The 21,993-nt window shown below is 58.1% G+C and overlaps 3 protein-coding genes across 9 annotated transcripts; 1 reads left to right on the plus strand and 2 right to left on the minus strand.

Moving 5' to 3' along the window:
* Positions 1-1,676: 1,676 nt before the first annotated feature.
* Positions 1,677-7,202, minus strand: HJV (hemojuvelin BMP co-receptor). 4 transcript variants are annotated; one of them, XM_072918429.1, is made up of 5 exons: positions 6,760-7,202; positions 5,358-5,520; positions 4,835-4,996; positions 3,314-3,816; positions 1,677-2,570 (listed from the first exon to the last, which is right to left on the minus strand). In XM_072918429.1, the coding sequence occupies exons 2-5, from the start codon at positions 5,422-5,424 to the stop codon at positions 1,953-1,955; spliced, it is 1,350 nt and encodes a 449-aa protein (XP_072774530.1). In that variant the 5' UTR covers positions 5,425-5,520; positions 6,760-7,202; the 3' UTR covers positions 1,677-1,952. The 4 variants fall into 4 exon arrangements, with proteins under 4 accessions (XP_072774530.1, XP_072774531.1, XP_030147121.4 ...); XM_072918430.1 differs by lacking the exon at positions 5,358-5,520; XM_030291261.4 differs by lacking the exon at positions 6,760-7,202 and having other exon boundaries at positions 5,358-5,983.
* Positions 7,203-7,726: 524 nt separating this feature from the next.
* BOLA1 (bolA family member 1) lies at positions 7,727-9,601 on the plus strand. 4 transcript variants are annotated; one of them, NM_001245330.1, is given in 5 exon segments: positions 7,787-7,842; positions 8,477-8,916; positions 8,978-9,048; positions 9,173-9,325; positions 9,357-9,601. In NM_001245330.1, a coding segment is annotated over 1 exon segment (396 nt). In that variant the 5' UTR covers positions 7,787-7,842; positions 8,477-8,486; the 3' UTR covers positions 8,883-8,916; positions 8,978-9,048; positions 9,173-9,325; positions 9,357-9,601.
* Positions 9,602-10,857: 1,256 nt separating this feature from the next.
* SV2A (synaptic vesicle glycoprotein 2A) lies at positions 10,858-20,398 on the minus strand. Its single transcript, XM_030291250.4, has 13 exons — positions 19,955-20,398; positions 17,261-17,994; positions 16,313-16,493; positions 16,069-16,220; positions 15,859-15,992; positions 15,388-15,477; positions 15,084-15,194; positions 14,916-15,004; positions 13,978-14,142; positions 13,765-13,898; positions 12,835-13,038; positions 12,035-12,194; positions 10,858-11,253 (listed from the first exon to the last, which is right to left on the minus strand). Exons 2-13 carry the CDS (start codon positions 17,838-17,840, stop codon positions 11,070-11,072), a joined length of 2,184 nt encoding a protein of 727 aa, XP_030147110.1. The 5' UTR covers positions 17,841-17,994; positions 19,955-20,398; the 3' UTR covers positions 10,858-11,069.
* Between the last annotated feature and the right edge of the window lie 1,595 nt (positions 20,399-21,993).

A 21,993-nucleotide genomic window follows, 5' to 3' on the forward strand; every position in this document is an offset into this window, starting at 1 on the left:
CAGTTGTCACCAGTGTCCGCACTGGGCCGCTCCTGGTGGAACTCTGGGTGGGGTGGAGCTGCCGAGCCTCAAAGCTGCAACAAAGGCTCTCCACATCAGAATTCCTGGATATTTTCAGCTTGGGAGCTGCGCTCTAAATTTCAGAGGTGGCTCCTGAAAGCAGGGTTGGCAAGGAAAGCACCAGGCCCAGTCCTGGTGGTGCAGGTGATGGGCTGTTCAGGAGGAGGGAAGGTCTAGTTCCATTGGGAACCCTCCTTTCCCCGTGGAATTCTTGTTGAATGTCTCTCCTGGCCAGCAACTAAAGGACAATTAGGTTCTGAATCTTCAAATCTATCCCATTTCCACCAGGAGCTCCAGCACCACCAACGCTGCTCCTGAGGATTTCATCCCTTCAGAGCATTTTATCCCGATGGAGAACATTCTCCCCACGGAGGATTTTATCCCCTCACAGAGGGTTTTATCCCCACCCAGCTGATTTTCTTCCCAAAGTGACACATGGAGCACACCAGGAAGCAGCTTGCTTTCCTTTCCCAAAGCTCTGGAGAGTCAAAGGAGCAGGGGAGGAAGGAGATATTCTTATCCTCATCTGCCACTGCCACCCGAAGACGTGAAGAGACAGATGACAGGAAATGAGGACTCAAAAATAGTCCCCTTTAATGTCAAACCCATCAGGGATTATGAGGAGCAGGGTAAAAGACGTGGAGCAGGTCTCCTGCTGCTCACTGTGTGCTCTGAGCACCCCTCCAAGGGGGAACTCGCCGTGGTATCCATGAAATTATTTCCTTTGTGCTCTTGGCACAAAAGAGTCAAGAGAGAAAAACCCGTGGATGTATTGAAACATGAATTCTAGAACCTTCCTTGATGGAGCCTCAATGCCTGGAAGGGCTGAAATTCCCTTTCCCCCATCTCCACAAGCCCTGCCTGCAATTCTGTGGGACAGGGATGGCCAAGTTTTTAATTTTAATGCTTTATTAAAAATAAAGTCTTCCTTCCCTAAGGAAACTATTTCTCCTCTAAAGCTCCATCTGCTTTACTGAAATCCTCTGAAATATGTGAAATTTGCCCTCCCCTCTGCAGTTCTGCACCTTCCACGGGGCAATACCCTGCCCCTCTGTGTGCCCAGCTGGCTCTTTGCCATCAGGAATTCTGTTTTCCAAGCAAAAGTTCCAGTTTGGTTTGGATTTGAGCAGTGACAGAGAATCTGGGCCCAAGGGAGAGAATTCCCAAGGGGTGTTTTGTCCCCCCTAAAACCTGACACCGGTCCCAAGTCCAGACCCGGCTAAATCGAGTCCACAGCAGGTGCCAAGAAAACAAGGAAAAATAGCAACAGTGGCCTGGGATATAGGAGGTCTCAAGCTCCACAGCTCCCACTGCTGGAGATCCACTTGTTATTTATCCTGGAAGAAGAGCACATGGACAAAACCGGCTGATTTCTACTCAAAAGTCTCCCTCTTGGTCACAACGCTCCCCAAACTGATTTGTGGCCTTGCTTTGCTTTGGGAGCAGCTAGGTGAAAGGGTCCCAAATCCATAAAAAAGCCACTTTTTTTAACTGCTGAAAACTGGGCTTTGAGTCTCTTGTTTCTGGATCTGTAAGGTTCCTGAGTGGAATTCTGCTGGATTAACACGGGGGGAAAGGTGGGAAGTGAGTTATGGAAAGGCTCTGAGGGACAGAGGGGCTTTCTAACCCAGGGGGTTTATTTTTCTTTGATGCACTGCAATGGCACATCCTTAGGGGAAAAGGAACATGTCAGAATGGAACAGAAAAATTTGGATCTTCAGGAGAGGAGCTGGCAGCAGCTGCACCATCCATGTGAGACCAGTGGGTGCTAACCAAGGGTTCATTTCTTCCCTCTTTCAGGTCTCTGAGACACCTCCTCAAGGTGAGGAATCTCTCCTGGCTGCAGCTTGGAGCCAGCAGCTCTCACGGGTTCCCTGTGGAGCAGGCAGGGGTTAAAAGTGCAACAAAACAGCCCAAAGTCCACAGGGGAGGAGGAAGAGGAGGGATGGAGAAGTGAGCGGGCAGCCCCCTCCAGCTTGGAAGATGTGGAGCTTCTCAGCATCGGGCAGGAAGAGCCGGGCATCCTCCAGCGCCCCGTGTGCTGCCATGGTGAAGTTGGTGTCCCCCGAGGTGACCACGTCGAAGACGCACGACTGGAAGTACACATCCTCCACGGGCAGCATCTCCCGGCAGAGCGCCCGCGCCGTCTCCGCGGGGACACGGCCGCGGCCGCGGGGGCTGCGGGACATGCGCTGGCTGCGGGGACAACCGCCCACGCAGAGCTGCAGGTCCTGCTCCTCCGTGAAGGCCCGGGCCACCTCCTCGGCAGCGCGGATGGAGAAGGAGAGCTGGCGGCCGGCCTGGCGCACGGCGATGGTGGTGCCGATGTAGTCGGCGCGGATCTCCACGTGCCGGCCGGGGCTGCGCTCCCAAATGGCCAAGCTGCTCCCGCCCGGCCGCGCGCCACCGTTGACAGAACCGTCCTGGAAGGCTGCAGGGACATTGTCCAGCTCGGCCTGGTAGACCTTCTGGTCGATGCATTCCTTCATGTTCTTGAATATGATGGTCAGCTGTGGGGAGCGGGGTAGGAGGGGGATGAGTGTGGTGGTCGTGGTGCCATCGCAGGTGTTTGGGGTGTCCCAGGATGGAGGTGCCACCCCACCTATCCATCCTCAAACCATCCCTGCTACAGTCCTTTGGGGGTAACAGCAATCTTTCCTTCTTTTTTAAGCAACGGAAAACTCAGGTGGAGCCAAACCCAGCAAGATTCCTCCAGGCACCCCATGCACCACAAGATTCCTCCAGGCACCCCATGCACCACAAGATTCGTCTACCACCCCATGCACCACAAGATTCCTCCAGGTGCCTCATGCACCACAAGATTCCTGCATGGACCACAAGATTTCCCCAGGCACGCCATGGACCACAAGATTCGTCCACCATCCCATGGACTACAAGATTCCTCCAGGTCCCCCATGGACCACAGAATTCCTCCAGATGCCCCATGGACCACAAGATTCCTCCATGGACCACAGGATTCCTCCAGGCACCCCATGGATCACAAGATTCCTCCAGGCACCCCATGCACCACAAGATTTGTCTACCACCCCATGCACCACAAGATTCCTCCAGGCACCCCATGGACCACACAATCACCTGACAGCAGCAGGAGTGCTTGAAGGTCCCCTCAACAACCTTCACCACTGTTGTCCCTCTTTCTTCATCCCCCCGCCGGGGTTTGGGAAGGATTTTGGGAAGTTTAGGAGGAGCCCCGACCCTGGATTTGGCCACCCATCCCGCGCACCAACGTTACCTTGCTGGTGACCGTTGCGTTGGACCCCTTGGCCACCGGCGAACTGGTGGCTTGCACAAACAGGTAATCGTTGTCCAAGAGCGGCCAGGAGCCCTCCACCCGGCACGTGTGGAAGTCATCGTGGAAGGTTCGGATGTGGGGATCCCCGAAGGCAGCGCAGTGCTGGAAACCGGGGGGGCGGCCGTGCTTGTAGAGGAAACTCCGCTCGTAGTCGCAGATATCGAGCGACTCGAAGCCGTGCGGGTTGGGGGCCGGGGGCCGCGGCCGTGGCGGGGCCGTGGGCCCTTCCTTGGAGCAGTTGTTCTGGATCATGAGGTCCTCGATGCCGTGCACGGCCGAGTGGAAGGCCAGGTCGCCGCGGCAGGTGCGGGCGGTGCGGCGGGTGCACAGCGAGTAGGAGCGCAGCGCGGTGCAGAACGCGGCGCCGCGCTCGGGCCCGCGCAGGTGCAGCGTGGCCGCCACGTAGTCCGAGTTGCAACGGAGGATCTTGCACTGGGAAGAGACTGGGAGAGACGGGGTGGCTCCTTGAGAAGAGGGGATGGGGTGGGGAAGGGCAGCCTGTCCTCCCCCTGATGGTAAAAGGGTTTTAAAATCATGGGGATTTGGGGTTAAAAGGAAAATTAAGCTTAGTAGGCCCTGAAAAGAAAAATAAATACCATAAGTACATGAAGGCCTTGTACCTTGCTAGAACTGCACCTGTGTATCTAGTAGATGATAAGTGATATAATTATTAGATGTGATGATTGTTTAGTAATTAAATATAATTACTGTTTAATAGTAAGAATAATCATGAGAAACTGTGGTCAGGGGCCTGAGAAAGATCACGAGAAACTCATGTCAATGTATACAATAGAACAATATATGTTTAATAATTAATATGTAAGTTATATAATGATAGAATATAAAATACATTCAGCTCCAAAGCTGTGTCGGAGTCAGATTTGGGTCTGTACCCCTGATTCCCAGAGCTCTTCATCAATAAAAGCACCTACAGATAATCATATCCTGTGATTATGTGTGTTCCTGAATGCTGACACCCCCACCAGCCCTTGTGGTGTTCACATGCCCTCTGAACAGAGTGAGATTCTCTCAGGATTTCCCCCTGAGAGAAACAGAGAAAAGAGAATCAAAACAATTCTTATCTCATTCACTGTTGGTGCCCGTGTAGAATGTAGTGCAGAGATTGTTTACCCAAAGTGATTATTGATTGAATTCTGATAATAGTTGCTTAGATTCATTGACCAATTAGATCCACGTGTGACTCTCAGGAGACAGTGACGGCTTTTCTAGTTAGTAGTTAATAATAGCTCTTGTTGGTGTAAATAAATAAAATTATAGTATAATATAGTATAATAAAGTAATTATCCTTCTGAAGTCATGAGAGTCCTACACATCACTCTTCCCACATCAGGGATCCCAGCAGCAATAACCCCCCACCATCCAGGTTCTCATGGAGAGTCTTCCTGGAAGCATTTTTTCCTGGTTTTTACAGGGAACAACTCTGCCCACGCCATTCCTTACCATGCCGGCAGAGGAAGAGGAGCAGGAGAGCTCGGAGGAAGAGGCCGGAGTTTTCCAGCTGCCCTGGGCTCCTGCTGTGGGCAGCTCTGCCCATTCCCATCCATGCGGAGCCTGGGGGGTCTCTCACCCACCAGCAGCTCCCAGCTTCGTTCAGCAGCTCCCCTGGAAGCAGAGGTGGGCTTGGAGAGACGGGACCAAGAGGGGCAGCGAATCCAACCCAGCCCTTCCAAAGGCCACCGCTTGTCCCCTGGTGGCACATCCACACGGCTTTGGACACTTCCAGGGGTGTGACTCCACCTGGGCAGCCCATGCCACACCTTAACCACCCTTTTCATGAGGAAATTTCCTGATATCCAACCTAACCCCCCCCTTCCCGGTGCTGTTTCCTCACAGGGGTGGGTGTTGAGCGTTTCACTCCACCCTCACTTTAGGGACAGCACATGTGGGATCAGAGCCTGAAGCATCCCTGGGTGCCAACAACATCCTTGGACCCTCATTCCTGCTTTTCCCACTGCCCCCTCACCTGTCTCAGCCTCCTGAGGAAACGATCTGGCTCCCAGCGCTGGGAGCTCCTTCCCTGCGGGCCACATGGGCGTCCTTGTCACCAGCTCTGCCCCAAGTGCCAGCCAGAGGGACCCGTGGCACGAGCCAGGAAAATCCCAGCCCCTCTGGGCTCCTCCATGGTCCTGCAGCCGGATAAAATCTGGGCTCCCAAAAATCCGGGGGCCAAGGAGTGGAGCCCCCCGTGGCTCCTCGTCCCTGGCCACCTTTGCTCTGTCCTTTCCCCTGCGGGGCAGAGCAGAGGCGGGGGGTGAAATCGATCCTTCTAAATTTAGCTGGGCTCTGATCCAGCCGGGAACAACAGCCAGAGCATGGAAAAGGTGGGGCACAGCAGCTCCAGGAGGAGTTAGGAGCCCCCAAACCCTGGGGAACTGTGGGGTTTCATAGGAGCTTCCCTGGAGCTCCATGGGTTTTCCTCCTTGGAAACCTCTGCTGGCACCAGCTGGGAGTGAATCCCTGTGGAAAAGCTTTTCCCTGTGGGATGTGTCCCCCAGGGAATGGGATGTTCCCTGGCAGGGAGGACTTTTCCAGCGTTTTGTCTCACAGCCTCCCCTCCTGGGGCACAGCCAAGTCCTGAGCGCAAACATGGCACGGGCCAAAGTTGGCCAATGTCCCCAGGGATCGATGGCCAGTGTCCCCAGGGCTGGTGGCCAATGTCCCCAGGGATCAATGACTGCCTGACCACGCTGGCTGCACTCCTAAAATCCCATTTACACAGGTGCAGGAAGGAGCTGCACCAACCCCTGCTCCCTGCAAGGAGAAGGAATTGTCAGGAATGTCCAAACCGGGATTTTTCAGGTCCATTCCAGAGGCCATGGAGGAGGACAGGGGTGGGAAGTCGGTCCCTCAACATTCCAGCACCCAAAAATCCCTTTGGGGACACATTCAGGAAAGTCTTCTGTCCCCTAAACCAAGTTCCTGCTGTTTTCCACACCTGGCTCTGCCCTGCAGGGAGCAAATCCTGGTGCCCACCTGAGCCCAGCGCTGGGACTGGGGTGGGAAAAGAAGTATTTGGAGAAATCAGAGTTTTGCCAGAGAGCTGGAAGAGTGGATCCCTCTTCTTTCCAGGATGGGCCATGTGCACAGTCAATGCCAAAGGATGCACTCTTCCTTCCATGCCATGCTTGCAAGGAAATAAATCCCATCCCTTCCATAAATAAAAGAAATAAATCCAATCCCTTCCATAAATAAAGGAAATAAACTCCATCCCTTCCATAGATAAAGGAAATAAATCCCATCCTTTCCATAAATAAAGGAAATAAACCCCATCCCTTCCATAGATAAAGGAAATAAATCCCATCCCAAGCATAAATCCCATCCCTCCATCCCCACACCTCTACCAAGAATCCAAACACTCCACTTACCCTTTCAAATGCCACTTGATGGGCAAAAAAATCCCAAAATCCCAGAGCAAAACCCTCCAGAGGAAAATCCCGGTCCTCGGTTGGGGTCTGAGAAGGGAATCCCGGCTGTTGCCAGCCAGGCTTGGAGCAGAGGGAGGAAAAAACAGCTGAAGATTCTGACAGGCGGATGGGGGAGCTTTAAAAATAGCCGGGGTGATTTTTGATCCCAAAAGGCGAATTCCAGTGGGGAGGGGAAGGGAGAAGGCAGAGAGAGGCAAAATTCCGTGGAGTCGCTCAGAGCTGCCCATCCTGAGGTTTCTCCAGGTGTGGGAGAGGTTTGAGGAGAGGATCCGCGTTCAGCCATGAAAAAATTTCCTGCTGAGGTCCTGGACAGAGAAACCATGAAAGAAAATATGAGAGAAAATAAGAAAGAGAAAATAAGAAAGAAAGGTAAAATAAGAGAAAAATAAGAAAGATAAAATAAGAAAGAGAAAATAAAAAAGAGAAAATAAGAAAGAGAAAATAAGAAAGAAAGAGAAAATAAGAAAGAGAAAATACGAAAGGGAAAATAAGAAAGAGAAAATAAGAAAGAAAGAGAAAATACAAAAGAGAAAATAAGAAAGAAAGAGAAAATAAGAAAGTAAGAGAAAATAAATGAAAAAATAATAAGAGAAAGCTGCAGCTACCTATTCCAGTGAGCACTGGAATAAAAAATGAGAGTGAATTTGGGAAATATGAGGGTGATGCTGGAAAAATAGGAGTGAATATGGGAAATTCAGGATAAAAGGAGGAAAATCAGGATGAGTCTGGAAAAATAAGGGTGAAAATAGGAAGAGAATAAGGGAAAAAATGAGGAGAAATAAAAAATGAGGAGAAATAAAAAATGAGGAGAAATAAAAAATGAGGAGAAATAAAAAATGTCCCCCCGTGTCCCCCAGCGCGCACCTGGCCCCGCCCCCACACCGCAAGCCCCGCCCACTCACTCCATATAAGGGAAAATGGGCGTGGTCTCTCCGTGTGGGTGTGGCTTACGCCGCCTGAGCGTTCCGCTGCGGTGATTGGCCGGGGCGCGGTCACGTGACGGCGGCGGGAGCGGAGCGGGCGGTGAGGGCCGGGACGGGCCCGGGGGCACCGGGAGGGACCGGGAGGGACCGGAGGGGACCGGGACGGGCCCGAGCGGCACTGGGGACTCGGGCAGCGTCTGCTGGTCACGGGGTGTGTCCTCTGGGAGGATCCCCGCGGGGGACAGGGGGTGCTGAGGGGAGTCAGGCCCGGCCCTCCTGCCCTCAGGGCCTTCCCCGGCTGCGGGCCCGAGTTCCCGGGGCTGGGCCCTCAGGGCTCCCCCAGACTCGCTGCCCCCAGCACCCCGTTATTCCTGCTTCTGCCCTCCCCAGCACCCCGTTATTCCCCGTTCCAACCCCCAGCACCCCATTATTCCCCAGGTAGGGATCTGGGAGGGTCTCTCACCCTGCGCCCCTCCAAATCCTCTCTCTGTCTTGCAGTCCTTCTCCAATCCGGGGTCCTCTTTGGGACTGGGGGGTTTCTCTGCTTGCACCCCCCAAATCCCCCCTCTGTCTTGCAGCCCTTCTACAGTGCCAGGTGGGGATTTTGGGGTGTCTCTCTCCCTTCACCCCCTAAATCCCCCCTCTGTCTTGCAGCCCTTCTCCAATCCAGGGTCCTCTCTGGGACTGGGGGGTTTCTCTGCTTGCACCCCCTAAATCCCCCCTCTCTCTTGCAGCCCTTCTCCGATGCGGGGTCCCCTCCTGGCGGGGGCCATGGGGGGTCCCCTGGCCCGCACCATCCGTGCCAAGCTGACGGCGGCCCTGCAGCCCACCCACCTGGAGGTTCGGGACGACTCCCCCCTCCACGGGGGTCCCCCCGGAGCCGAGACTCATTTCGGGGTGTTGGTGGTGAGCGGGCGCTTCGCGGGGCTGCCGCCGCTGCAGCGGCACCGGCTGGTGCACGAGGCGCTGCGGGCCGAGCTGGCCGGGCCCCTGCACGCCCTGCAGGTGGTCGCCCGCACCCCCGAGCAGTGGCAGAGCGACCCCCAGAACCCCCCCGCGCCCCCTTGCCTGGGGGGGTCCAAGCGGGAGAAGCGCCGCGGGGCCCGGGAGGAGGAAGAGGAGGAGGCGGGGAAGAAGTGATGGAGCCGGGACCCCTCCAGGAACAGTGTGGGGCTTCCAGGACCCCCTCAGGAACAACGTGGGGCTGCCAGGACCCCCCAGGAACAGCGTGGGGTTCTTGGGACCCCCCCCAAGAACAGCGTGGGGCTTCCAGGACCTCCCCAGGGACAACGTGGGGCTGCCAGGACCCCCCAAGAACAGCGTGGGGCTCTTGGGAATCCCCCAGGAACAACGTGGGGCTCTTGGGACCCCCCCAGGAACAGCGTGGGGCTTCCAGGACCTCCCCAGGAACAGCGTGGGGTTCTTGGGACCCCCCCCAAGAACAGCGTGGGGCTTCCAGGACCTCCCCAGGAACAACGTGGAGCTGCCAGGACCTCCCCAGGAACAAGACTGGATTCTTGGGAGCCCCAAGAAACAGTGTGGGGATGCCAGGACCCCCCCCAAGAACAACGTGGGGCTCCTGGGACCCCCTCAGGAACAACGTGGGGCTGCCAGGACCCCCTCAGGAACAACGTGGGGCTGCCAGGACCCCCCAGGAACAGCGTGTGGTTCTTACGACCCCCCCTCAGAACAGCGTGGGGCTTCCAGGACCACCCCAGGGACAACGTGGAGCTCTTGGGACCCCTCCAAGAACAGCGTGGGGCTCTTGGGACCCCCACCCCATAGCACCCCCACCCTGCGGGGGATTTTTGGGGTGTCCCTCCCATTGAATCAATTTAAATAAATGTGTTCTGTGGGCAGCAGAGTCTGGGGAATCCTTTTTTTTTGGGTGGGGAGGGGGAGGGAGGTTTGGGGTAACACTTTTATGCCTTTTTTTTTTTTTTTTGGGATTTTTTTTTTCCATTTTAATTAATTTACAAACACCTGAAACTACAGCACGGCACGACAGAGCTACAGGGGGGGGCCGGGGGGGGCTCCCCCCAAAGACCAGCTACACCAAGGAGGGGACAAAAGCACACGGGGGGGCTGCTTGGATTGGGGGGGCTGCCCTGGGGCTGGGGGGGCTCCCAGGCTCTGACAACCCTGTGGGAGGGGGGCAGAGCATGGGGGACCCCCCCAAACCCCTCAGGTTTTGAGGGGGCACAGCACTGGGACCCCCCCCTGAACCCCGATTTTTTTTGAGCACTGGGGACCCCCTTGTACCCCGATTTTTTTTTGGGGGGGGGGATTTAGGGGCTGTTTGTGCTTTGCAAACCGCTGGTGGTTTTGGGGTGGGGGGGGTGGGGGGATTGTGGTGGGGAAGGGGTTAATAGGGGTTTAGGGGGGCTGGGAGGAGGAAAAGAGGGTGCAGGGAGACCCCCCCTCACCCCGCACCCCCCCCTCACCCACACCAGCCTCCCTCCAATAGGGGTTTTCCTATTTTTAAATTATTTAAAAATCTGTTAAAAATCACTAACTGGCAGTTTTTGGGGGTCCCCCCTGCTGCTGCACCCCCAAATGAGATCAAGGATTTTGGCTTTGGGAGGGGGGGGGCTGTGCTTTGCACCCCTGAAAGTTGGGCACCCAAAAATTGGGGTGTCCTGGGGGGGGGGTGTCGGAAAATGTGCTTTAAGGGAGGGGGCACCCTAAAATTCTTAAGCAGCCCCAAAAGGGATTCTACACCCCCCAAAAGAGATCTGCACCCCAATATCCTCTGCCCCCCCCCACCCCAAAATCCCCGGGGGTTTGGGGGACCCTGCTGGGTGCCATTCACAAGGATGGGGAAACTGAGGCACGGGGGCCCACGCGGAGACTTCATCCTCCTGCTCCTTGGCTCAGCAGGGATTTGGGGGATGCACAGTGATGTGGGGGTTCAGAGGGCCTGTGTCACCCCCCCCCCCCTCAATGCCAACCCCCCCACCCCCCAAAATCCTGCCCCACAGCCCCCCAGGAATGAGCAGCAACTCACAAAAAGGGGGGGGATGACACCAAGAAAAGAAATTGGGGGGGAGAGGCTGAGGGGGAGAATTTGGGATTTTTTGGGGGGAGTTGGAGGTTTTGGAGGTACAAGGGGGGATTATTTTTTTTTGGGGGGGCAGGGGGAGTCCAAGTGCAAATGAAAAAGATCCCAAATGCTCCGAGAAGACGTTTCACAGTGTCTAACGCGACTAACCCCGGGGGCACGAGGAGGAGGAGGAGGAGGAGGAGGAAGGTGGGGAGGGGGAAACGCTGAATTTTGGGGGTTCCCCCAAGCGAGGAGGGGGTTCCCCTCTCCCCCAGCTCCCCCCATCACTGCAGGACCTGCCCCCGTGTCTCGGGCAGTTTGAGGGCCAGGGAGCTGCCGAGGGCCAGCGCGGCCGAGGCGAAGAGGATGGGCACGGCCTTGGTGATGCCCACGAAGGACGTGAAGATGCTGATGCCCAGCACGGCTGCCAGCTTGCACAGAGCGTTCAGGAAGCCAAAGGCCGTCGTCCTGGGGAGGATGAGGAGGGAATGGTTTGGTGGGGGCAACCCCTGGAGGAAGATGTGGGTGCTCAGCCTCACGGGGGCACCTGAGGTGGGCGGGTGGCACCACGAAAGTGGCACCTGGAAGGGTGAAATGGGCACTGGGGACTCCAAAATGGGCAGTCAAAATATTTAAATGGGCGCCCAACGCCCCAAAATGGGAACTCTAAAACCTTAAACGGGCACCCAGCACCCCAAAATGGGAACTCTAAAACCTTAAATGGTCACAAAACCTCCCACCCAGTACCCAAAACCTCGCTCCTTGCACCCAAAACTTCACTCTTTGCACCCAAAACCTCCACACAGCACCCAAAACTTCACTCCTTGCACCAAAAACTTCACTCTTTGCACTCAACACTTGACTCCTTTCACACAAAATCTCCACCCAGCACCTAAAACTTCGCTCCTTGCACCCAAATTTTCACTCCTTGCACCCAAATCTTCACTCCTTGCACCCAAAATCTCCACCCAGCACCCAAATCTTCGCTCCTCGCACCTAAAACTTCACTCCTTGTGCCCAAAATCTCCACCCAGCACCCAAAACCTCCCACCCAGAACCCAAAACTCCACTCCTTGTGCCCAAAACCTCCCACCAGCACCCAAAACCTCCACCCAGCACCCAAATCTTTGCTCCTTACACCCAAATCTTTGCTCCTTGCACCCAAAATCTCCACCCAGCACCCAAAACTTCACTCCTTGCACCCAAAACTTCACTCCTTGCACCCAAAGGCTCCGTGCCAGGCCCCCACCTCTTGTCAGAGGGGTACAGCTCCACGGTGAGCACGTCGAGCGCGTTCCAGGAGGCGATGCTGACCCCGCCGAAGAGGCAGAGCAGCGCGATCATGGCAGACTCGCTGTTCCCAAAGGACAGGAAGAAGCAGCTGACGCAGGACATGACGCTGGAGCCGGCTGGGGGACACATGGACACGTCAGAGCACAGGGAAACTGAGGCACGGGGTGGGAGATGACAGTCCCAAAGGGGAGAGGGAGATGGGGGTGACCCACCAGGAGGTCCCCGAGAGGTCACCAGAGATGGAGGTGACCGGTGGGTGGGAGGAGGATCAGGAAAGTCCCCAGAGGGGTGATGGAGGTGGGGTGACCCAGCGGGGTGGAACTCAGATTCAGTCTAAGAAAGAAGCTGAGAGTTTCTAGCCAGGCAGACGCCTGAGAAAGAGCTGGAAAGAATATAAATAATCCTTTATCTCTCCTGTTTTTCACACTGTTTATAGTTAAGTTCTATCACTGTGCATCAAGCACTCTGCACCAATGCTTTGAGTTGTTTTCGCTTCAGAACCAATGGATTTGGTCCTTGCAAAGCTCTGTATAAAAGAGCAGGATATTTTGAATAAATCAGAGTTTTACTCTCAGCAGCCTTCTGATCAGAGTCTTTTCGTTCCCGTCCTGCCTCGACAGCGACGCAGCGGGGTGAAGGTGATGGCGATGAAGTGACCCAGCGGGTGGGAGGTGGGTGAAGAAGATGGAGAACCTGAAGGCACCTCCAGGACCCCCCAGCCCCACCAGGCTGCCCCGAGCCCGTCCCGTTGCCCACCCAGCATGCGCAGGCGGCCGATCTTGTCCATGAGCAGGGCCGAGACGATGTTCCCGGGGAGCACGGCCAGGGTGCCCAGGAAGCTGACAAAGTAGATCATGTAGGCGTTGTTGTCGTCGCTGAAGTCCAGCTGGCAGCCCTCCTTGTTGTGCAGGAACGTGCTGTTCAGCACCCGGCTGTTGATGAACTTGTACTCGAAGAGATCTGGGGGCACAGCGGGGCCGTGGGGGTCACCCCAATCGCCGTGCACACCCCTCCCGCCCCACCTGCTGGGTGTCCCAGGTTATAATATTGGGGTGTAGTCCATAACCACCTCGAGCTGCAATTCCTTTTTTTTTCCTCCCCTTATCTCGTGACTCAAGGATAAATCCCTTCAGGAGGGCCTGTTCTTTTAGCCACATGATTGATAAGATCATAGTGTTCTATTGTGAGAGGCTCCGTCCAGAGGGAGGAGCCAAATTATGTCCCTCCAAGATATAACAGGGTTGTGCACACATCAAGGAGATCCCCTCTTCCAAGAGGAACAGCTGAGACCTTCTCTACACTGGACCTCCAGAGGGAAACTCCATCAGTCTACAGGAGCACTGCTTGGACAGAGCCATATCTGCCACCACTGCCCCAGCCAGCGAGTGTCAGGTTGTATCTCTGACTCTGTCAGTGGTTCTTCTTTTGTGCTGTTGTATCTATTTGGTTCTTTGTCCCCTTTTCTGAATAAATTGTATTTCTGACTTAGAGCCTCTCACTGGTTTTGCTTTTCAAACCAAGACATGGGTCAACCACACCTCCACCACCCCGTCGAGGACCACATTACCTCTACCACTCCAACTCCATCGTGCCGCTGGGGGCTTTCCTGACCTTCTGCCAAGCTGCTGGCTCACCCCCATCCCCATCAAAACCCACTGCGTGGACACGGGGATCCCATTCCCCCACCTGTGTTGTAGAAGACGGTGGAGATGAAGGTGCAGTTCTTGAAGAAGGTGTTGCTGGAAGTGATGTCCTCGAAGTAACACTCCTCAAAGAGCGAGTCCTCGAACGTCACCGACTTCATCTTCAGCCCGATGAACCTGCACGGGGGGACAGGAGGGGACCCCCGATGAGCAGCCCCAAGCTCAGCAACCCCAGGCTCAGCCTCCCCTCACTCACTTGTCGTTGAAATACTCCCCACCACGGTGCACTTGGTTCTCCAGGGTGAAGTTGAAGGTGAAGTGCCGGACCTTCTCGCGCGTGAAGAGCTTCGTGCGCGACGCGTACTCGATGCTCTGCAGGTGCTTAATCATGTCCGGGAACCACACGGTGAGCCCGTAGTAGCTGCGGGGACAGGGGTGAGCGGGCACCACACACCTGGGCGTGCCAGAGCTGGCCCAGGGCTGCCAGGGCCAGCCCTGAGCTCCCAGTGCTAGCCCAGTGATGCTGGTTCCATCCCATCCCGCTTGGTGCTGCCCCGACCCATCCCATTGATCCCATCCCGTTAATCCCATCCCATCCCATTGATCCCATCCCCTCCCATGGATCCCATCCTACCTCATCCCATGGATCTCATCACATCCCACTGATCCCAGCCCATCCCATCAATTCCATCCCATCCCACTGATCCCATCTTATCCCATGGATCCTATCCCATCCCATGGATCACAACCCATTCCATCCCATGGATCCCATCCCATTGATCCCATCCCATCCCATGGATCCCATCCCATTGATCTCATCCCATCTCATCCCAATGATTCCATCCCATGGATCCCGTCCCATCCCATGGATCCCATCCCATCCCATTGATCCCATTTTATCCCATGGATCCCATCCCATCCCATCAATCCAATCAATCCCATCCCATTGATCCCATCCCACTGATTCAATCCCATCCCATCGATCCCATCCCACTGATTCAATCCCATCCCATCGATCCCATCCCACTGATTCCATCCCATCCCATCAATCCCATCCCATTTTATCCCATGGATCCCATCCCATGGATCCCATCCCATCCCACTAATCCCATTTTATCCCATGGGTCCCATCCCATCCCACTAATCCCATTTTACCCCACGGATCCCACCCCACCCCATCCCACCCCGCAGCACCTGAAGGACATGGTGAACCACACCGCCATCATCATCAGCGTCACCCGCCGGTACTCGGGCACGAAGCACTGCTGGAAGTTGCTCCAGACCTGCGGAGGGACACGGGAGGTGACAAGGACATGGGAGGTGACAGCGGGCACAGGGACCCCTGGGTGGCCCCGGCCTCACCTGCTGGGACAGGTTGAGGCATCGGACCAGCCAGCGCCGGTACCACGTCCCGGTGTCCGACTGGATCTCGATGAGCTCGTCCTCCCGCTTGATGGTCTTGATGTGGGTGACCTGGGGGTGGGACAGTTTGGGGGCACCAGGAAGCACTGCCTTGTGCCTCAGTTTCCCCACCTGGTACAGCAGAACTGCATTCCCCAGGTGGTGCTTTTCCCAGAGGTGGGAATTGCACCCCTGTGCCTGGAGGACACCCCACCCTCACTCGGGGTGCTGGGGACCCCAGGGCTGAGTCCTGGGGGGTCCTTACCGAGAAAACCCTCTCAGGGTGGCCCTTGGCCCTCATGTTGGTGTCATGGACCTGCTTCAGCACCATCCAGGCCTCATCGTGCTTCCCGTTCTGTGAGGGCAGGAAAAAGTCACCCTGGGACACCCCGGAGCCAGACCCTGACCCCCCATCAGCAGTCTGGGTTCCACCACCCACCTGGGTTCTGCCACCCAGCCGGGGATCCCTCCACCATCTTCATCCCTCCACCATCTTCATCACCACCTTCATCACCTCATCATCCCTCTGGGGGGGGGGGTCCCATCACCCACTTGGGGGTTCCTGCCTACTCCCACCCCTCTCCAAAACCCAGCTGGGGTTTCCTGTCCAGACCTCACCACCCCCTGTCTGGGTTACCCCATCTCCACCCCTACCTGGGCGTCCCTTCCATGATGGGACCCCCGTTCCAGGACCCCGCTGCACCCCAGGTTCCCCCCGTGGCCCCCCAGACCCCACCTCAAGGTAGAAGCGTGGGCTCTCCGGCATGGTGGTGAGCGCCCCGATGGCGAAGACCGAGGGGAAGGCGCAGACGAGGACGAAGACCCTCCAGCTGTGGAATTGGTACGCGGAGCCCATCTGGAAGCTCCAGCCTGGACAGGGACAGGACACGGCGGTGGGGCCGAGCCCCGGCGCACCCGCTGCGTGCCACCAGCCCAGGGCTCCTACCGTAGTGGGGGATGATGGCCCAGGCCATGGCGGAAGCGTAGATGCCCCCGATCATCCAGAACATGCAGAGCCAGCTCAGGTGCTCCCCGCGCTTCTCCTGCGCCAGGAACTCCGAGAAGTAGGAGAAGACGATGGGGATGGAGCCGCCGATGCTGGGGACGGAGGGGAGGGAGCGGCATCACCCCACGCCCCACCACACGCCACCCCCTGCTCTGGGGGTCCCCGCGCGGCCGGGCCCCCTTACCCCACGCCCGAGAGCAGGCGGCAGAAGAGGAAGGTGCCGTAGCCCTGGACGAAGGAGGAGAAGAAGGCGAAGACGCTGTTGACGGAGAGGGAGATGAGGAGGCACTGCCTTCGGCCCAGCCGGTCGGCCAGCCCGCCCCACACGAACGCGCCCACCATCATGCCCAGGTACACGATGAGGCCTGGGGAGGGGGACACGCAGCGAGGTCAGTCCTGGGGGACACAGGGACCTGCACCCCGAGTCACCCGGAGGAGAGGGAGCATCCTCGGCACTGGGGGAGGGCAGCGGGCAGGGACACTCTCCCCAAAATGCTGCGTCCCCTTTTGGGAGGGGACAGAATCCTGTGTTGTCCCCCTGTTCTGCTCAGGGACTGTGGGACACGGGGGGCAGATGTACCCCCAGGACCCCCACACCCAGCCCCTCCCCCTGTCCCAAGGTTGCCAGATCTCAGGGACGGGGGGCACTGATGTCCCCTGGGATTTGGGGGGGTTGTCAGGCTCTGGCAGGTATCACAGAGAAGGGGGAAACAATCAAACAAAGCCCCCCACGGCCCCCCAAACCCAGTCTCAGCACCCACTAGTCAGCCCAAGTTTCTGAGCTCGCTCCCCTCACCAGTGCTCATGTGGGGACCAGTGTGGGACTGGGATGAGGATGGTGGGAGCCCTCACCAGGGTGTCCTTCACCCCACATCCCTTCCTGGACCCCACATCCCAAGGCTTCCCAATTCTTCCTGCATTCTTCCATAGCCCCTATGACCTCCCCCTCCATCTCCCTGAGCCCCCCATGTCCTCCCCCCTCCCCAGCTCCGTGTCCCCACCCTCCCGCGCTCTTCTGCCCCCCCAACATGTCCTCACGCCCTACACCTCCCCACACCTCCCAGTGCCCCTCCTACCCCCCTATCCACGACTCCCACATCCCCCTACCTGCCCCCCGTGCCCCTCTCCTCACCCAGCATGCCCTTGTTGGAGTCGGAGAGGCACATGTCCTTCTCGGCGCTGGGTAGGACGAAGCCCACCACAAAGACCTCGACGCCGTCAGCCATGAGGGCCAGGCCCAGGACAAAGTAGAGGGTCCACTGGAAGCGGCCGTGGCCGCATTCCTGCAGGATCAGCTCGTACTGCTGCGCCAGCTCCTCCCGGTCCTTCCTGCGCTGCCCCTCGCTGTCGTCGAAAGCGCCGGCGGCCGCCGCGGCCCCCAGGCGCTCCCCCCCTTTCAGCGACTCCTGCCGGGGGATCCCTTGGTACTCTCCCTCATAGATTTCGTCCTCCTCATCGTGGCCTTCAGTGGCGTCGCTGGACACCCCCTCCTCCTCGTTGGCCCCCTCGCCCCCTCGGTAGTAGCCGTCCTGGGGCGCGTAGTCTTCGTCATCCTCCTCCTCCTCGAAGCGGGAGTAGGAGCGCCGGGTGTACTCGTCCTGCACTCGGTCCATGCCCCGGCTCACCTTCTTGGCCGCGTGCTTCTTCACCTCCTTGGCGATGTCCTTGGCGCCGCGGATGAACGCGGTCCGGTCCCGGAACGACTCGTCCATGGCGCCCTTGGGCTGGCACGGGGCGCTGGGGGTGGAGGTGGGGGGGTCTCTGCGTCGGGGGCTGCGCCCTCAGGCCCGGGGTGAGGGGAGAGGGGTGATGGAGCTACCCATCCGTGGAACGGGGTGTGGGAGGACCCTGGATGCCAGCCTGGACCTGGGGAGCCCAGATAAAACCAGGCTGAGGTTGGGTGGTAGCAGCCCTGTGTGCCACCTTGTGCTTTTTCTCCGTCTTGGATGGAAACAGGAGGATTTGGGGACCCCCACCCCACCCCAGTGAAGCAGCAGGCAGGAGCTGGAGTGGGGATGGGCTGAGAGACGTTAGCTCCATGCCAGCCCCCTTCCCCTCATGTGGGGGATTCCAGCTGCCACAGCTCACTGGGACCCCCCAATCCCCCTGGATCCATCCCTTCTGCCTTCATCCCAAAGCACTGGGGGAGCTGGGGGGACATCAGGGACGTGAGCATCCCCAGGACTGCGAGTCACCCCAAAAAAACAAGGCCATCAGCACGTATCCCCATTTCCTTGGACACCACAGGGAGGATGAGGGGGGTCAGCCCCTGAGGGCATGGAGGTCCCCAAACCCTCCCAGCACTGCCCTGCTGGGTGGCTCCAGGTACAGGAGCCCCTCGGGGGGGTCCCTGGAGTGACAGTGACCCGTGCGTGGCAGGCCACGCTCACTGCAGGATTTACTGCAGGAGACACCAGCCAAAGGGGGCTGCGGGTACCACGAGTCCCCTGGGGGGAGGAGAATCCCTGGGGGTGGCATCTCCTCGTCCCCTCACGTGCTAGCATCTCCCAGCCCAGCCCAGCGTCCCCACACCCACTGCACAGAGCCCGGCTCAGCTCGTGACAGGGATGGAGCCCCCCAGCCCGTCTGCTGCTCCACCCTCAGGGGACGTCGTGACCCCCCCTCCCCTCCCCAAAAAATGCTATTTTTATCCCCGGCGAGGCGGGAAGGAGCTGCGGGCAGAGGGACGCAGCCGGCGACGTGTCCCCCCCTGCCCAGGCGAGGGGACAGGGCACGCAGGGACGCTAAATTTAGCCCTTCGGAAACCCTGCAGGGAGGGGGGCTGCGGCAAGCACGGGCCCCAATTCCTGGGCAGAGGCAGGTTTTACAGGATAAAATGGCAAATTCCCCCCCATGTCCTCCCCTCTGGCTGCGGGGACACCCCAAATCCCCTCCCTGGGGGTCCCGTGGGCCTGCGGAGCTCCTGATCCGTGACCAAGGTCATTTTGCTCCATCCAGGCTTGTGGTTCCCTTTGGAACATCCCCGTGTGGGGCCGGCACTGGGGAGGTGTTGGGGGGCCGGGAGGAGGAATGGGGAGCAGGGAGAGGCTGGGTGCACGGTGAGGAAGAGGATGGGCCGGGGAGCAAGGTCACGGCTGGCTCGGTGCCGTACAAACCGGGCAGCCTGGAGCGGCCGAGCCGACGCCAGGAGCCAGAGCTGGCTGAGATCAGGGCTTGGATCCCACAGGAGAGCCAGAAATCCCCCAGATCACAGTCCCTGAAATGTGGGAGCCAGGGAGATCCCCCCAAAAAATGCCCGTCTGGGGGCTGAACACGCCGCTGGCCCTGCAGCCCCGTCGTGGCGTTGGACAGCTCTGGACAAGGTTATCGGCTCTGGATCCGTCTCCTCCTGCCACGCATCCAAGCGCAGCCGAGGATGGATGCAACCCTGCACCCCAAAACCCCCGGGATTCCCACGCTGGGGGGCTGCATCCCCCCCAAACCCCCCCCCGCAGCCCCCAGCCTCCCTGCGGAACGCCAGGAACATGGCGACAAGGGGGAAGAGTTGGGAATCGCTCGTGTCCAAGGTCACCCCCCAACATCCCCCCAAAAACCCCCCCGGTTCCCCCCTCCCGTCCCTGCGGCGAATTCCCGACCCCCTCCGGCTGCTCTGCGGCCACAGGCGCGGGGTGGGGGGGTGGATGAGAGGAGCCCCCAAAAACGCACATCCAAAAGCAAAGCCGGGCTCCAGAGAAGGTTTTCCAGGACAAAATGGCCACAGCAAGTAGGGAAGCCGAACCCCGAATCCATCAGCGGCTCCGAGGACGCCGATTAACGCCGCGGGGAGGGGGGATGCGGGCTATAAACCCGTTTTGTTCCTCCTTACCTGGCTCAGCCCCGCTCCAGCTCCTTCCCGGCGCCGGCGAGGGGGATGCTCCGGCGTGAAGGATGCTCGGGGAGGGATAACGGAGAGGGAAGAGGATGCTCCGGCAGCAGCTCCCGGGTACCAGCGCTACCGCCGCAGCCTCCGCCGCACACCGGGAGCGCTGGGAGAGTCCATCGGCGCAGCCCCGGGAAGGGAGGGATCAACCACGGCACGCCGAGAACCGGGGGGGCTCGGTGGGGGCGGGGGGCTCGGCCCACCGGGGAGGATGCGATGGAGCTCCCGGGATGCGCAGCGGAGCTCCCGCGGGATCGGGGCTCCCGGGATGGAGCCGCCGGGATGGAGCCGCTCCGGAGGCTGCGGGCGGCGGGGAGCGGCGGTGGGATGGGGGGCGTGAGGCCGGAGCCCCCCCGGATCCCGCGGAGAAGCTCAGCCCGCCCGCCCCCGCCCCCGTCACGGCTGAGTCACGGCCTCCGCGGGGCTGGATTGGGATTTTTTTTTGGGATCAAATCGTCCAGGCTCGGCCCCTAGGCTACAACGCGACACAAAAGCCCCCGATGAATTTTTTAGGTGGTGGTGGTGGTGGGGAGGGGGGTTACGGCTGGAGATGCACATTGCAGGGTGGGATGTCCAAACCCACCCCCATTTCCCATGGATGGCTTCTCGAGGGTGGGAAATTGGGACCCACAGATGTCCGGCCCCATATCCCGGGGCTGTGGGGTGCTGGGTGCTCCTGGGACTGGCTGAGCTCAGAGTGGGGGGCCCTGCACAGCGAGCAGGGTTTGGGGTGCCCCCACAAGCAAGATGTTCCCTGAACCCCTTTTTTGGCATTCCAATGTCCCCAGAGCCTCTTCATCCTGCATCATTCCCAGGGCTTCCCTGGCATTCCAATGTTTCCAGAGCTCCTTCATCCTGCATCATTCCCAGAGCTCAAATCTTCCCTGGCATTCATTCCAGTGTTCCCAGAGCTCCTTCATCCTGCATCCCAACATTCCCAGAGCCCAAATCTTCCCTGAACCCCTTCCCTGGCATTCCAATGTTCCCAGAGCTCCTTCATCCTGCATCATTCCCAGGGCTTCCCTGGAATTCCAATGTTCCCAGAGCTCCTTCATCCTGCATCCCAACATTCCCAGGGCCCAAATCTTCCCAGAACCCCAATCCTCCTGCATCCCCTGCAATGAGCTGACCCCGTCCCAGTTTCCAGGGTGTCAACCCCAAAACCTCACAGTCAGGATCCGTCACTTCACCCCCTCAGACTGGAAAACAGGGACGGGGACCAGTCTGCACTGGGAAGGATTTACAAATCCAGGAGCTGAGAAGCAATTGTGGAGGAAAAAAAAACCAAAAAAACAAAAAAAACCAACTAAAAGGGGGATGGAAGTGCAGGAGTGGAGGAGCATCCCTGGAAAATGGGCAGCGCCGGGATCCAGGCTGTGGGATCCAGGGAGGGGACAAGGAGTGCCACATCCCGAGGCTCCCGGTGACTCATGTGCCACTGTCACTACAGAGCTCTGCTCGGCCCCGGGGGTTTTTTTGTGGCTCATCAGAGGGAACAGGCTTGGCAGAAGGACAGAGAAACACAAGGAGTGGGAAAGAGCTGAGGGGAATGGGATAAAAATGGGTAAAAATGGGAGAAAATCAGGGCTGACAGCAGATTGCAAGGTGGGATGGGATAAAAATTGGTAAAAATGGGAGGAAAGGGGAGAAAATCAGAGCTGACAGTGGACTGCAAGGTGGGATGGGATAAAAACAGGTAAAAATGGGAGAAAATCAGGGCTGACAATGGACTGCAAGGTGGGATGTAACTGGGAATGACAGGATAACACCATGGATGATGAGATAAAACTGGGGGTGACACTGGATACCCCCAGGGGAAAAGGGGACGATGATTGTGTCCAGGCAGGGAGATTGGCTGCTCCAGGAGGGATCCTGGTGGCTTCCATGACTGAGGAGCAGGGAAATGCCACCCTGGGGTGCCCTGCACCCACCCAGGGTTCTTTGGGTACTGGAGATCTCTTCAGCCCCTTGGCTCTCAGCACCAC

Source organism: Taeniopygia guttata, chromosome 25 (genome assembly GCF_048771995.1).
Source record: "Taeniopygia guttata chromosome 25, bTaeGut7.mat, whole genome shotgun sequence".
NCBI classification, from domain to species: domain Eukaryota; kingdom Metazoa; phylum Chordata; class Aves; order Passeriformes; family Estrildidae; genus Taeniopygia; species Taeniopygia guttata.

Coding starts and splice junctions, on each gene's coding strand:
- BOLA1 (XM_072918306.1), top strand. CDS start 8,487: ATGCGGGGTCCCCTCCTGGCGGGGGCCATGGGGGGTCCCCTGGCCCGC.
- HJV (XM_030291261.4), bottom strand. CDS start 5,982: ATGTTTGCGCTCAGGACTTGGCTGTGCCCCAGGAGGGGAGGCTGTGAG. Junction 4,997..5,357: donor TCCTCAGGAGGCTGAGACAG/GTGAGGGGGCAG, acceptor CTCTGCTTCCAG/GGGAGCTGCTGAACGAAGCT. Junction 3,817..4,834: donor CCTCTTCCTCTGCCGGCATG/GTAAGGAATGGC, acceptor CGTCTCTCCCAG/TCTCTTCCCAGTGCAAGATC.
- SV2A (XM_030291250.4), bottom strand. CDS start 17,840: ATGGACGAGTCGTTCCGGGACCGGACCGCGTTCATCCGCGGCGCCAAG. Junction 16,221..16,312: donor CGCCTGCTCTCGGGCGTGGG/GTAAGGGGGCCC, acceptor CTCCGTCCCCAG/CATCGGCGGCTCCATCCCCA. Junction 15,195..15,387: donor ACCCTGAGAGGGTTTTCTCG/GTAAGGACCCCC, acceptor TCCCACCCCCAG/GTCACCCACATCAAGACCAT.